This window comes from Notolepis coatsorum (assembly GCF_963971535.1).
Source record: "Notolepis coatsorum genome assembly, chromosome: 19".
NCBI lineage: Eukaryota > Metazoa > Chordata > Actinopteri > Aulopiformes > Paralepididae > Notolepis > Notolepis coatsorum.
In genome coordinates, this window is record NC_140183.1 from 87,892,964 (window position 1) to 87,909,216 (window position 16,253).

The 16,253-nt window shown below is 44.5% G+C and overlaps 1 protein-coding gene across 1 annotated transcript in view; it reads left to right on the forward strand.

The window, feature by feature from the left end:
• Positions 1–15,729, forward strand: part of rap1gapl (RAP1 GTPase activating protein-like) — a gene marked incomplete at both ends in the record, with an annotated part of 29,477 nt that extends 13,748 nt beyond the window's left edge. Inside the window, 14 exons of the mRNA XM_084336767.1 lie at positions 4,566–4,763; positions 4,920–5,017; positions 7,466–7,544; positions 10,362–10,415; positions 10,538–10,621; positions 10,729–10,829; positions 11,286–11,415; positions 12,716–12,892; positions 13,104–13,175; positions 13,880–13,966; positions 14,171–14,368; positions 15,316–15,399; positions 15,518–15,537; positions 15,639–15,729. Of these exons, the coding sequence (XP_084192893.1) occupies positions 4,566–4,763; positions 4,920–5,017; positions 7,466–7,544; positions 10,362–10,415; positions 10,538–10,621; positions 10,729–10,829; positions 11,286–11,415; positions 12,716–12,892; positions 13,104–13,175; positions 13,880–13,966; positions 14,171–14,368; positions 15,316–15,399; positions 15,518–15,537; positions 15,639–15,729 (1,473 nt within the window). The remainder of the gene's footprint in view (positions 1–4,565; positions 4,764–4,919; positions 5,018–7,465; positions 7,545–10,361; positions 10,416–10,537; positions 10,622–10,728; positions 10,830–11,285; positions 11,416–12,715; positions 12,893–13,103; positions 13,176–13,879; positions 13,967–14,170; positions 14,369–15,315; positions 15,400–15,517; positions 15,538–15,638) is intronic.
• Between the last annotated feature and the right edge of the window lie 524 nt (positions 15,730–16,253).

The window sequence follows — 16,253 nt, forward strand, 5'->3', positions numbered from 1 at the left end:
TGGTTCCATCTTTATATGCTGCAGTCTCCTTTGCAGGGTTCTGATGTCGGGGAGAGGAATCTCCATCTCCTGAAGCAGCCTGTAGCCTGTTGTGCCTGTGGCAAAACGGATTTTTATGGCCTTTTTAATGATGTCATTTCCCCATCTCATGCCCCTCTTGCTCTTTATACCAATCGCTTTTATCTGATCTTTTGAAAAAATTCAAGCCCATTTCTTTATCATGACACATTTTTTCCCCCGTAGGACCACATTCATTATTTTTTGTCTTTTTAGGGCTGCCTCTAACTGATGTATTCTTCTTTCTAACTCAACCCTCAGGTCTTTCTCACTGGCTCCTGGGTCACTTGGACGCTGCACACTGGTTTCTGGCTCATTGGCTCCTGGTATGGCCCTCTCATTGGCTCCTGGTATGGCCCTCTCATCAATCTCCTCACAGTCTTCACCTTCTCCGCCCTCTCTTCCCTCATTTTCCCTTCCCTCACTTCCTGCCTCAATATCTGAAATGATGACATGGCATTGTCAGTGAGGGTGTGTACTGTGTAGGCTAGTCATTGAAATTAGAAATATTATATAAATTATAACTTCACGTTTATTCATACCAAAGTTAATTTGAGCACAATATGTGTGAATATGTGCTGGAGGTTCTGGGGGGTTCTCACAGTGGGACCCTTCCTCCTCTTGGGTCTCGGGCGATGGGGGGGGGGGTTCTCACAGTGGGACCCTTCCTCCTCTTGGGTCTCGGGCGATGGGGGGGGGGTTCTCACAGTGGGACCCTTCCTCCTCTTGGGTCTCGGGCGATGGGGGGGGGGGGGGGTTCTCACAGTGGGACCCTTCCTCCTCTTGGGTCTCGGGCGATGGGGGGGGGGGTTCTCACAGTGGGACCCTTCCTCCTCTTGGGTCTCGGGCGATGGGGGGGGGGGGGGTTCTCACAGTGGGACCCTTCCTCCTCTTGGGTCTCGGGCGATGGGGGGGTGGGTTCTCACAGCGGGACCCTTCCTCCTCTTGGGTCTCGGGCGATGGGGGGGGGGTTCTCACAGTGGGACCCTTCCTCCTCTTGGGTCTCGGGCGATGGGGGGGGGGTTCTCACAGTGGGACCCTTCCTCCTCTTGGGTCTCGGGCGATGGGGGGGGGTTCTCACAGTCGGACCCTTCCTCCTCTTGGGTCTCGGGCGATGGGGGGGGGGTTCTCACAGTGGGACCCTTCCTCCTCTTGGGTCTCGGGCGATGGGGGGGGGGGTTCTCACAGTGGGACCCTTCCTCCTCTTGGGTCTTGGGCGATGGGGGGGGGGTTCTCACAGTGGGACCCTTCCTCCTCTTGGGTCTCGGGCGATGGGGGGGGGGGTTCTCACAGTCGGACCCTTCCTCCTCTTGGGTCTCGGGCGATGGGGGGGGGGGTTCTCACAGTGGGACCCTTCCTCCTCTTGGGTCTCGGGCGATGGGGGGGGGGGGTCTCACAGTGGGACCCTTCCTCCTCTTGGGTCTCGGGCGATGGGGGGGGGGTCTCACAGTGGGACCCTTCCTCCTCTTGGGTCTCGGGCGATGGGGGGGGGGTTCTCACAGCGGGACCCTTCCTCCTCTTGGGTCTCGGGCGATGGGAGGGGGGTTCTCACAGTGGGACCCTTCCTCCTCTTGGGTCTCGGGCGATGGGGGGGGGGGGGTTCTCACAGTGGGACCCTTCCTCCTCTTGGGTCTCGGGCGATGGCGATGGGGGGGGGGGTTCTCACAGTGGGACCCTTCCTCCTCTTGGGTCTCGGGCGATGGGGGGGGGGGGGGTTCTCACAGTGGGACCCTTCCTCCTCTTGGGTCTCGGGCGATGGGGGGGGGGGGGGGTTCTCACAGTGGGACCCTTCCTCCTCTTGGGTCTCGGGCGATGGGGGGGGGGGGGGTTCTCACAGCGGGACCCTTCCTCCTCTTGGGTCTCGGGCGATGGGGGGGTCTCGGGCGATGGGGGGGGGGGGTTCTCACAGTGGGACCCTTCCTCCTCTTGGGTCTCGGGCGATGGGGGGGGGGGGGGGGGGGGGTTCTCACAGTGGGACCCTTCCTCCTCTTGGGTCTCGGGCGATGGGGGGGGGGGGGTTCTCACAGTGGGACCCTTCCTCCTCTTGGGTCTCGGGCGATGGGGGGGGGTTCTCACAGCGGGACCCTTCCTCCTCTTGGGTCTCGGGCGATGGGGGGGGGGGGTTCTCACAGTGGGACCCTTCCTCCTCTTGGGTCTCGGGCGATGATGCACTAATAGTGTTGGAGCAGCATCAGCCTTTTCTGTTTGCTGTGAACTGGTCTCCCTCAAAATGTGCTGCAGAATCATTCCAGACTTCAGACTTTACCCCATAATTGCTAATCACAATTTCATTGTAGTCATGTACATATTACAGTAAAATAAATTGAACCTTAATCCACAAGTGAAATGTCCAAATGTGGAGTATAAATGTAACTTACCGCACACAGTTTTCTACTATTGTAATTTCTTGTGATGGTCAGGTTGCTTCTGCTGACTTTGGCCAACCATGTTCTTCTCCTGTCTGTGTCCTTTGGGAACCCATACGTACGGATCCCTTTCTCTGACCGATTGGTGCACCCGCATGCTGCACAGCCGACCATGGTAAGACGTTGATCTATAAAAGTTAGATATTTGAATAGATATCACTATGAAACTTTACCCAGTTTGTTATGTACATAACAACTAAGAAAAAATGGATTGCAAGTTTTCTGAGATTTTTTTTTATTTTTTTTTAGCGTTTATCGCTTTTCTGGTCAAGCATGACCGACAGATACAGGGTGAAACGGGACATAGATCAGGGGAAGACATTCTGGCAAATGACGGCGGGTCCGGGAATCGAACTCGGAGTCCACCAGATCCGTGACGCATCACGGTTTTCCCCGACGCAGAAATAGCGCCGAGATATGCGGTGAGCTACTGGAGCCCCCCAAGTTTTCTGAGATCTTATGTTTATATATGCAAAATAAGATTCAAATCAAATAGTTTTATTGTCACATACACAAATGATACACCTCTTGAAGCAGGACGCTTGCATGCTGTGGAATGGAAATGTTAGATGGAGAAGAGCTACAAGATGTGTGTTGTTGTAGAGTGCATGAGCAGCTCCTTAACTCGCTATCTCCCTGTTTTGTTTTCTAGGATAATATTTGTAATATATTTCAACCACTATAATGACGTGCGTGCGTGTCCAGTGTGAGGTGTGTGAGCAGCAGTCGTGACCGCAAGGCCCGAATCTAGCACTACGAACAACAGGAGTGGAAGACTGGACCTTTACCCAGCCTCTACCTGGACATATTATAGGCCTATAATAAAAATAAATGTGTGGAATGCAATTGGTTGCCTTGTATATTTTGTACTGTTGACCAAACTTCTTTCTTGGCTTAATTGAGTAGTATCTGGCATGATTGATATTTAGATTGTGCAAATGACAATACAGTTGAATCTAGACTACAAGTTCTGAAACAACGAAAGACATTTAATCCAGTTTAGCATTGAACCAGAAGTGCAAAAGAAGCGGTGCAGTGCAGTGTAATTTTACTTGCATATTATGTATGATATATAAATAGAATAAACGGTAAAGGTAGGTAAGAATGTGCTAAGATATACAGTATATGAACAGCGTTTAAGTTAGTCATGGATGTATTATAAGAGCTTTTATAATACATCAATGGTTACAGTATGAAATGTAAATGCTAAGAAATGCAGAGTAAACAGCTTGAGGTATGATATTCACTGCATTTCCATATTCACTCAGTCGACAGAAACACTGACTAATGCTGTCTCTCTGCCACTCCCCTGAAATGCTATGATATATATTGAATATAAAGTGTTGTCAACATATAACTGTAATGTGGGCTGATTAATACAATTATGCTTGAGTGTTTAACAACTGCCGTGATATGGCTAATGTAAAATAATATATCAGTAGCTAGCATAGTAACGTTCGAAATTGCCGTCATCGCCTAGTGATATAAAGTAATATAATGTAAATATTAAAGTAGCAGACATGTAAATGATATAACGCAACAGTGATCAATGCACATTGTGTTAATAAGTACCAAAAATTGCTGTAACAGTAGTTTCATTCATTCATTCATTCATAGTTCTGCCGTTCTGTCCCGCTGAAATCAAGTCGACAGGAAGGCCAAATTGGAACTAAAGGTAGCTCCGTGAACCACGGGATATACTGTCGGCGAGATCAAAGCGTGTCGCAACTCTCAATTCTACGGCTCTGGGCTACTCCTAGTTTTTATCCTTGGCAGCCTAGGGCATGTGCACAAGTTGGTTGTGAGGGGCCTACAAATAGCCGGTCTCCCCAAAAAGCAGTTAGCCAGGTACTGCTCAGTATCAGCAATTATAGGAAGCCGCTCAATTTGGAGGAGGCGCTGTTACCTTTTCCCATGATTCTGCCGTCCATGCACCTTGTACCTGACTGTTCTTCATAATTTTCTGACTGCACTCGCATTGTTTATGTCCTTTGTATGAGGCCTCCTTGTACTTCTGTTCATGTGGACATAAATAAACATTTCGTGCGTGCGTGCATGCGTGTCTCTCTCTCTGTGTTTCAGTCTCAGCTTTTAGAGATCGGTGGTGACCTGCCCCTCATCCTTCCACCTGAACTGGGGGGCTACTGGATAGACCCCCCCCTGGAGAAGCTCCGGGACTCGAGTCCCACCTCCCCCCATCAAAGTCTTGGACTGGAGTCCTATGACATTATGGAGAGAGACAGCGAGGCCAAAATCTATGATGAGTTGTTCCACTCACGGGTCGGTAGGCTTTATCCAGTGAAATGAATTCACCCCGTGTTCTATTTGATTACTGAACTATTTTTTGTATTGCTAAACCTCAGGGAATATTTTGACCCAGACTAGTATTTCATATTCCATGCTGCTGCCATGTTTTACCCTTCTTTTCTCCATCAGTATCATCACTCGTTCACAGCAGTAGACCCCTCCTTAGGACCCCTGGTTCTCTCTGTGTGTTTGGAGGAGGAAGAGAAGAGGCTACGGGTGATACTAAGGTTGAGATGATTACCCTCATCATTATTCATATTATTATTAGTATTATTCATAATATTATTATTATTATTATTACTGTTATTATTATTGTTATTGTTATTATTATTGTCATTTTCACTACCAACTAGAGCAGGGGTGGCCAACCCGCGGCTCATGAGCCGCATGCGGCTCTTTGCCCGTCAATGTGCGGCTCTTCCTTCCATAAAAAAAAAAAACTTATCTTTTTTTTAAACTTTTTTTTTGACATTTTTTTTTTTTTATGCCACTCATTCCATAAGGACGTAGAATAAACATTTAAAAAAAATTAAATGGTCCATTTGCATGTTCTTGGTATCTGATATATATGGATCAGTGTCAGAAATAGTGTGTCTGTTACTAGGCTTGAGTAAATTGTAATGAACCAAAGGAGAATCAATTCTATTTAAAAACATTTTTTATCTTTGACTGTGAATAACACCATGCTAAAATTGACCAGACTTGAAAAATCTAAGCAAATGAATAAAGGGAAGATGATTAAACAGAAGGTTTTGTAGATACAGTACTGAATTCTGCCATCTTTTTTATAATGTAAATTGCTCCACCATTTTTCATCGTATTGCAACATCGTATTTTTTGCAAGACGTTCACAGGAAGGTAGAGAAACTAACTGCGTTCTGTTTTATGGCAATAACGTTCAGGTTTGTGGGAGATAATCCCAAAAAATAAGAGAAATAAAAAAGTAAATCCAGAAGTCAGATGATTGACAGGGGCTGGTGTGAGCTGGGTAGGGTAGTTTTTCGAAATTCGAAAGCCCTGAGTCTCTTCCTTCAAAAGACTACACTCACTTTTGGCTGTGGCACTTCCTCCTGTCAATATGCGCCGGTTTCCGACTCAATGCCCTTAGATTTCTATAATCTTATATTTCACTAATAACAGTTAAAATAATTGGTAAACAAACGTAATGCTGAAAATATACACTTTTACTGTATATCTCGGGCTTAACACTTTAAGGACCGTCCACGAGTTAACTCGTGATTCGATTCCACCCGTTGAGGACCAGAGCCACGAGTTAACTCGTGGCGAGTTGTTATTGTTTTATTCCATATTTATAACGCTATTAACGTCCGCGATCGACATGCAGGACCTACCCACATATTTGATTTTCGAAACATGCAATACCGGCCAGATCCGCTTAGGGGCGCCATCGCTCCACTGCAGTATCATTGAGGGGATTGAAAAAAAAAATCTTTTCACTGTCTGTGGGCGGATCATATGAGCCTCGGTTCCAAACGAAGACCCTCCATCTTTGATCCAGTTACCGAACGCATATTTCAGCCTGGAATAATGGGATTTATGATTAGCCAATGGACATATCGATCTACCAGATTCCGATGACTAATGACAAAATGCTGCCGGCGATCACATGGCCTGACGGTAGGATACTATTCCCCCAAATTACAGCTGGATTGCCTGGACATTGTTTTAAAACCTAACGTGATCGATCAGTGACATTGGCTACCTGAACGCACACTGTATTGCTAATCAATAATACTAATCGGCGTTCCCCGCCGCCCCCATTTCATCCATAGGTGCTCTGTAATAGTCCGGATGCTACGCAGTTTGTTTTATTTCATTTGTATATATACAGCAGAAATGGCGTTTGATATAACGGCGCCAACGTTTAGCCTATTATCTAGCTCCCGGGAAAAAAGACAAGACGAAAAGTGCGATAAACCTTATATTCACGACGCTATAAAATGACAACCAACTGATGGATTTTTATTTTCTTTAAGCCACTATGAAGGCACGGTTAATGCACTCAAGTGACAATGAGAATGGACAGATAGCAATACTATAAATTATATAGCTCTTAGAAAGTACATCGGTTTGTAAACAAACCTCTGTCCTCTGGCCTATAAATCGGCGCAAGACTGTGGTCGCCAAAGTGTTAAGAGGTTAACCCTGTGAGGCCCAAATTAAAAAGACATTAGCAACTTCAGAGGCCAGAGGGTGGGACATATAAACACGTTTACTATCAAATAGCATTGTGAGGCTGAACAACAGGACCAATTGACTATACATGTGCTTAACATTTTTTAAATAAACATTCTTTTTTTTAAATGGCTAAAGGTTTTGTAATTTTGCAACCATGGGTCTCACAGGGTACTTTTAACCCTGTGAGGCCCAAATAAAAAAGACATTAGCAACTTCAGAGGCCAGAGGGTGAGACCTATAAACACATGAAGGGTGCCGTGACTGAAAAAAAAGGTTGAGAAACGCTGGTATATGGTGTGGCTCTTTGTGGTACCACAGTAATTTTTGTGGCTCGTCTCTGACTGGTTGGCCACCCCTGAACTAGAGCCACTCCCAATGCATAGACAAAAAACATAAGCTGCAGCTACCAGAGGCATTTTAATAGGCCTCTATACGGAAGCTACTTCAAAATTCTGTTTGTCATCTCTCTTTCGCAGAATGAAAGAATGCTCTATGCATGGAGTTTTCTCAGTCTCCCTTTTCCCCAGCATTCCCTCTGCTATTGACCTAGCCAAGGTATCAAAAACATGTTTTTCATGTGTTTACCAAGTGTTACTTTAGATGAAGGTGGGTGCGAGCACACTTTCCTCTTACTGGGTGTACAATCTTGATAAATACAAGAATCAAAGGAACTACCAGCACTCAATGACCTTCATGGTAGTCATTTTTAATGCATGTGCAGCAAAACAGCAAACAGCACACAGCATTCATGTACAACAACACTGACGTTAATTTCCTGGCCTTCAATGAAATGCATAAATAATCAAAATCAGGACTACCTCAAAAACATTGGACTATGATGAGAGAAATATCGGAGTAATTGTAGCTAAGGGGCTACACAACCCGGACTGTATTAAAGATTGTTTAGATTAAACCACTACTAAAGAATATTAATAGCCAGACAGTATAGTTAGACAAAATGGCGGACACTCAATTGACGGCACGGGGACAAGGATACCTGGTTTATAAGCATTTTAATCATCATAGCAACATCTGAATTATCACGGTTCTCCTTTAATAATAGAATGTCAGAGTATCAAAGTCAGCGGTAATGAATAGTTCCTAGGTTACGGATACTCGACCGGAGCTCTGCAGGGAGTGAGAAGAAACGAGGCGATACGGGGAAAAGCAAGGGTAGCTGGAGACGATGGTTTCCCTCTGGAGCTCCAAGCTCCGGAGGAATTGTAGACCGGTCGGATAATCCTGTCGTCGCTGGAAGAACCGTACGGAACCGGTCCTTGTAATCCTAGCGCCCGATGGCAGGGTTAATAGCTATTAATCCAAAAGCCCGTTGGCATAGATGGTAACTAGCTAGCTTCGTTTGTACTGGAAGTTAACCCGCAGACGGTCTTCAATGAGTAGTTAGATCCAAAACGCCGCTGGGTTTAACTATACGTTTCTCCACGTTACTTCGCTTACACAAGTCACTATACTGCGCCAATAATAGCTCTACAATATTATAGTCGTATCTAAGTAGCTACTAGCTATCTGTAACGATACACTGCTGGTAGGTCTGTGTACAACTGTACCGGACGTATCACGCTCTCGCTCTGCTGCTTCTCCTGTTCTGATACTGCCGACTCGCGGCTGCTTGCACCATCTACAATATATATACTCAGACCGATCCCTATGGGGCTCAGCCGATTTACCTGTCCGGAATCAATGCGCCTGCTATGGGCAAGTCTGAACTTGTCTGAACATGTCTAGAACCATGTCTGGGGGGCTCGTCACTGGCGCCTCCAATGTCAAGGGCGTGACCCAATGAGGCGAGCGAAGAATACTATTATGCAAACGGATGGCGTTGGATATATATCTTATATATATAAAGTTTATAAACAATATACAAGTTATACAAAATAATAAACGCAGACTTTCAGTGTTAATATGGACCTTCAGAACAGTAATAGTACCCAGAACAAATAATAAATCCTAAAATGACCACGTTTTTGATGAAACTTTGATTTATTATGTGATTACTGCGATATCTCTCGAGTTCAAGTTTGTTGTTATTATTTGTCACATATAAAATACATGTACTTTACGGTGAAATGCTTGGTTCTGTATGAGCCCCTGAGAGTGTGCTTCATACAGTAAAAAAGTAAGTAAAGAGGAATATACAATATACAATCTAAAGTACAACCTAAGTACAATGAGTAAACAATGATGTACAAATGCAGACAATGAGGTACAAAGCTTTAAGGTAAGGTGCAAATGAGGTATGAATGTAGTGCAAATCTCTTTAATAAATAGATAAATATAATGTAGTGTTAAAGTGTCTAAAGTGAGTGTTAAGGTGAGTGTTTGTTTAAAGTGAGTGTGTGCATGTGGATGTGTGTGAAATTAGTGTAGATGATGGGTTGTTACATGGAGTCACTGAGCATTCTGATGGCCTGGGGATAGAAGCTCCTTCTGAGTCTCTCTGTACTGGCCATGAGACTCCGGTAGCCCTTGCCTGACCGCAGCAGTTCAAAGAGGCAGTTATCTCTCATCATAATCCAGCGTTTTTGAGGTAATACTGATGTGTGTATTCCTCTGGGTACTCCGGTTTCCTCCCACACCATGAAGACATGCATGTTAGACAGGGACTACAGATGGAAACTAGCTAATTAGCTAACTCTGGCACATTTACATTGATGTGGAAACTGAAGATGTTGATCAATGTGCACCGACCCTGGGTAAAAAATATATGAACAAACTTAAACGCGAACCTTAACCTTAACCCTACCTGTTTACTACAGTATATAACAGGTCCATTCAAGCGCTCATGGCTTTGTGCTGAAAAGCGTCCACTTGTGGTTTTGCTGCCCATGCATTAAAATAACTACTATATTAAGTATATTTTCTGTGACTGCATTTCATTGTTGTACTGTTGCCTATTAGTTGATCAAAATTTATGATTCAGGTGCGGCCGGGTAGCACAGCGGACTAAGCGTCTGTCTACCACCACAGAGCCACTGGGATCGAATCCGGCGTGGGTGGGTCCTGGTCATTGTAAAACAGCGACTCCTACAGTTCGGTCGGGGCGCCTGCACAGCAAGGGAAGGATCTGGGAGAGGTTACACTCTCCCAGTGAGAGTCCGCGCTGCCAGGTGAAAAGAAGCGGTGGGCTGGCTACACATGTGTCGGAGGAAGCGTGTGATAGTCTCCGCCCTCCCGGACCGACGGTAGGGGGTAGAGTGCGCAACGACCAGGAAGGGGATTGGGAATTGGCATAACAACTAACATTGGGATGGGAGAAAAACGGAAAAAGAAGGGGGGAAAAGATAATTCAAAATGTATGATTCAGATGAATAGATAGCTGGCCATAAAACCACCATGATGTCGCTTTTCCAGATGCTCTGTGACAGCGTGAGTGTCCCTAGGTTTGATGTAGTCAGTTATCTCAAGGTACGGTCTTAACATTACCTCCGCCCACTCTGGATGATTGACATAAATTACCACACAATTTGGACAAACCCTCAACAGAACCCCCCCCCCCCCCCCCCCCCCCGTCTTTCTCTGTCACTCAGGCTCCAGAACTCATAACAGCATTTGATGAGCATAGAGTGTCTCCCAATTTCAAGTTTGGCATCTTGTATCAGAGGGAGGGACAGGTAAGAAACAGGGCAATTTTATTTGTTTCTCTAAAGTTTTCCTTTTTACGTAAATATGGCAGTAGATATGCTGATTCTGTCTCAGAGACGCTCTCCCTCTCCTTTAGTTTACTGAGGAGGAAATACTCTGCAACAACGAGGAAAGTGAAGAGTTTCAAGAGTTCCTGTCTATTTTGGGAGAGACGGTTCAACTGCGGGGCTTTACGGGGTAATGTACAGCATGGGGGTTCACATGCCTTCGAGCGACATTGTACTTATTTTATGCCTATTCTTAAGCCTGCACGTTTACATTGCACTACTTTTATTGTCTTTTATACCTATTCTTATGTCTGCAATTTATGCAGTGTTTTTTTTTATTCTGTCAATTTGTGTGCTGATTTTATGCCTATGTTAATGTTATACTAATTGCTGTGGTGCACTCTGGACTGCGGTCCATGTGTGAAAAGTACTATATACTGTGTAGATAGTTATTAATATTTATTATTGTTATATTGTAGAAATATGCAAAATGCATTCAAATGTCTGTAAAGTCTCGACGACATTGAAAATGAGGGTGACCGACCTCCATTGTCTTTTCGCGAATAATTAAAGGTTGATGATGACGAGGTCTGGCCATGTCTGTCATCACATCAGATGCTGTCTGACCTTCACTCTCGTTACTCAGATTCAGAGGAGGTCTGGATGTGTGTCATGGTCAGACAGGAAGTGATGCGGTCTCCACTACCTTCCACGGGAGAGAAATCATGTTCCATGTGGCGACCAAATTGCCTTTCACAGAGGGTGATCCACAGCAGGTCAGCTACTGTTAGACCCTCAAGCCATCGAAGGACAGTGGTTCTCAAAGCGAGGTCCAGGGACCCCCTGGGGTCCTTCAGGAGGTCCTAGGGTGTCTCCAGCTAAATAAGGAATAGTTGAATTTCATTACTATTTCATTCACTAGAACTAAGCATAGTGAGAGATTAGAATATGTATTATTTACTCTTCACTGTTCTCTCTATTGTTGCTAGGGCTGGGCAATAATTCAATATTATTATAGTTTATTGTATCAGTATCGTATCATGATGAACTTATGATATTGTGATATTGTTGTGACAATTCTGTCATCTAAATGAATGATAGCATAGCAGCCACATATTAACTTACATTTCTTCAAAACCTTAATATTCTTAGCGGATAATATTTGAAAATAACCGAGTTTAGGTTTGATATCACACATTTATGTTGTGATTTTGCGTTGTTGACATATTATTATGATATATATATCGATATCAGTTTATATATATCGGATAAGGTTTGGGCGGCTACGTGGCGTAGTGGGCAAGGCGCTCGCCACGAAATGCTGGAGACGCTGGGCTCGTCAGTTCGAGCCCAGCGCTCCACATTTGCTTTCATTTAGCTGGTCGTCCGTACTAATACACATTGGCCGTATTAGAGGGTGGGAAACTGATGGGTGGGGATCGGGCGTTGTGGACAGCGACTCCTACAGGTCGGTTGGTGCGCCTGCGCAGTAGAATCAGGAAGTGTCGGGGGCAGCGTGAGCCTCCCACGCGTTACTCCTCGCCACTGAGAGATCGAGCTGCGCAGGTGAAAAGATGCGACTGCTGTTACCTCAAGTACCGGAGGGGACTTGTGCTATGTATGACTTAGTCCACATTGCAGCCGGCTTGTGGGAGGCAAGAAACAGCGTCCGTGACAGGGGAGGGTTGAATTGGATGATACGAAATTGGGATGGGAGAAAAATATAGAAAATCTGAGAAAAAGTGGATCAAAAAAAATATATATCGGATAAGGTTTCAGATGATTAACGTGACAGGAATGTCTCTCATATCGCCCAGCCCTAATTGTTTCACTAAATCATATTTACCTAAAAGAACTAAATTAATTCCCTAGTAAATATTGTGTTAGCTACCTAATCCGCATCTATTTGGGTGTGGGAATCCCTGATTTACAGGACAGTGCACTCACCACCAAGTGGATGATTTGACTATTTCCCTTACTGTGGCTCAGTGATGTTTGGAAAACATTTTGATCTGAGTCGCTGACTGAATGACCTTTATTTCTCTCGCTCTCTCTACCTCTCATTACCCCACACAGCTACAGAGGAAAAGACACATTGGTAATGACATCGTAGCGTTGGTCTACCAGGAGGGCCGCACCCCGTTTCTGTCCGATGTGATCAGCTCCCACTTCCTGCACTGTTTCCTGGTCGTCCGGCGGCTCCAGAGAGGGGAGGCGGAAAAACAAGGAGGAGGAAGAGGAGGAGTATACCAGGTGATTGAGGGGGGGGGGGGGGGGGGGGAGTCCTGTTCTATAAAAAACAATATAGCCTAGCCATCTGTCCTGTGTCTGAGATCTCTCATGTGTAGCAACACTAGGTGACATAGAAACAGAATCATTGATATGTCATGTTGGGATTACTGATTATTACTGAACTTTACATTCCAAGTGGTCACGCCTCTGTCCCTTCCATCCTGTTTCCCAGGTGTCTGTCACAGCTAGGGAGGATGTTCCGCCTTTTGGTCCCATGCTACCAGATCCTCCCATCTTCACAGATGTAAGATATAAGAACAAGAACTTATTCGCCTATGTTGGTGTTATTCTCAGCACACCAAAGAAAAGAAGAAGAACGTGCCTCTTAACCTCTTAACTGGCGCCCAGAAAAGTGGCTATTTTTAAACTTGAACTTGAGGACTGCATACTTTCTTTGCAAACCAAAATACTATACTTTATACTTATAGCACATGCATGAGCCTGGTCTCTTTTGAAAGATAACATTCTGATACAATAAAGAAAATTCACTTTCAGTGCTAATGAAATAGAGTAACATAGGTCTGAACTTGAGTTGAACTTGAACTTGTGTACTCACGTTTTTGTGTAGTAGTTGCAATATCCAAAAGTATATTGGTAAAAAAAATTGTATGACGTCTTGTATAGTACATGTCCAAATTTCATAGAAATCCGCAAAAAAATTTGTGATTAGGAGTTGTAATGGTAGCACAATGAATGGAAGCGGACATGACCGGTTAGCCTAGGCATTGTCCAACTAACACCTCTCCCGAAGGCTAACCGGTCATGTCCGCTTCCATTCATTGTGCTAAGCTAGGCTAACATGCAGCCAGATAGCTTTCTACTGAACTCACAGAGAGGAAACTGGTATCTATCTTCTTGTCTCTCTCTGGAGAAGACAGTAGGCCAATTTCCCAAAATGTTGGCGTGTTCCTTTAAATCACTCGTTGTTCTTTCTGTCATGTGTTTCAGAGTTTGCTCTTGAGAGAGTTCCTCTTGAGCAAGCTTATCAATGCGGAGATCTCCTGCTACAAGGCTGAGAGGTTCAGCAGGCTGGAGGTAAGGCATATATATATATATATATATATATATATATATATATAGCACCCAAACTGTTCTGTAATTCTACAGTATGTAGTGTTGACTTAGATAAAATTCCTTGTGTCCAACCTATCTTCCAATTTCCTCCTTCCTGTTCCTTCTCCTGTCTCTCCGTCTGTCTCTCCGTCTGTCTCTCTCTCTCTCTCTCTCTCTCTTATTAAGTTGCGCACACGTTCATCACTGCTGGAGGGCCTGCAGGCTGAACTCTCCACCCGTTCCCAGTGCATGACGGGCGAACCACCGCCGTCTGCCTCTCCCTCCTCCGAGGGGGTGAGGGGTGTGTCGGAGGGGGTGAGGGGTGTGTCGGAGGGGGTGAGGGGTGTGTCGGAGGGCAGCGGAGGCTTCATTGAAAACTTTAAGGTGAATCATCTCAGGCATCCTTTACTTTTGGAGTTTCAGAATGCCCTCTGCGTTTCGCAATTATGCCACATCAATGTGGAACGCCCTACCCAAAGCTGTAAAGGAATGTGAATCCCTACCCACATTCAAAACCGCTCTTAAAGAGTACCTACGGGAGGCTGCAATTCGAAACTGGCCACCGTAAATGTCCAAACCCCCCCCCACCCCCACCCCCTCCTAATAGACAGTCTCCTCCCCACCGTATGTATATTTCTCTCCCACCCACCACCCACCCATTTACGATGAATTGAAAATGGGGGACCCTGATGTAAACAAGACAAAAGTCTTTCTCTGGTCTGCATCCCCTTAACAATTGTATGTATTGAGCTGTACTGTACTGTACCCATTCTGCAATCTGTTAATAAAGTTGTCAATCAATCAATCAACCCCCTCCTAATGTACAGTCCCCTCCCCATCATATGTATATACTCTGTCAGGATCTATGGGTAACAGTACTGTATATTTGCATATCGTATATGTCACAAATGTAACAGTACTAAATACCTGTATGTCATGTATGTCCCTATGCCATAAATGTCATGTATGTTGTGTATGTCATAAATGTCACTACACAGTAAATTTCGCAGAGTAAATTTTACTCAAACTGAAATAGTAAAATTTACTAAATTTTACTATTTCAGTTTGAGTAAAATTTACTCTGCGGAATTTACTGTGTATGAATTGAAAATGGGGGATCCTGATGTAAACAAGACGAAAGTCTTTCTCTGGTCTGCATCCCCTTAACAATTGTGTGTATTGAGCCGTACTGTATTGTACCCGTTCTGCAATCTGTTAAATAAAATCATTCATTCATTCATTCATCCTCCGTGCCTCCACTTGTTTACTTCACTTCATATAATGATGATGCGACTTTTCTTTTTGTTTGTTCGGTGAATCACTCTCATCAGAGGGCCATCCGCGTGCGGAGCCACTCGTTTGACACTCTCAGCGTACCTAGGAAAATAGGAGGGATAGTAACACAGAAGCCTAAGGTAAAACCATCATACCTCATTTATTGACTCTCTTTGATAAAATAAATGTTTGTTGAAAAGCATCGAGCATAATGATCTTTTTTAATTTATTTGTTTACTCTTTTCACAGACTGCGTATACAGAGAAAGATGGAGAGAGGTGAGACATGTGAAACAAAAACAGGTCAAATGCTGTTCTCACAAAGGAATGGTGGCAGTAACATAATAATATACTATATCTGTGGTCTCTCTGTTTTCTAGTGACAAACCTCCCGGACCCGCTGTCCCTGTGGCAGACAGCCTGGGATCTGCGGAGGTCAAAGGCCAAACTAGTCCACAGGAAGAGACATAGACAGAAACATCCATGGGCAGATTTAAGTTATTGTATATATAATAATCACCATGTGTCTAGTTATCCTGGGTGGATGACGTTGTGTATGTAAATAGAGTAAAAGCAAACAGTATTTATTAAAATATAACTATTTTATTGTCATAAAGCTGACTTTAAAAAATAAATCTCATTGTATTTGAGTTAAATGTAGACATATTGATTAAAATGACGTGAATTAAAATGACTTCATTTTAAAGGCTGGCTGCCACAAAACAGTCACATCTAGAGACCTCAAAACCTACTCTAGCGAGGCCTTCAACCTTGAACTGGAGAGTCTGGACTGGTCAGATGAACTCAATGGTACACTGGTTGACGAAACATGGCTTGGTTTCAAAACCAAATTCTCAGCAATACTAAACGACATGGCCCCCCTAAGAACCACCAGGGTAAAAAATCGCGCTGAGCCGTGGATGCACTCCGAAATACTGGCCGCTATGAAAACCAGAGACAAAAAATGCTCTGAGTTTCGTAAAAGTCAGTCAAAG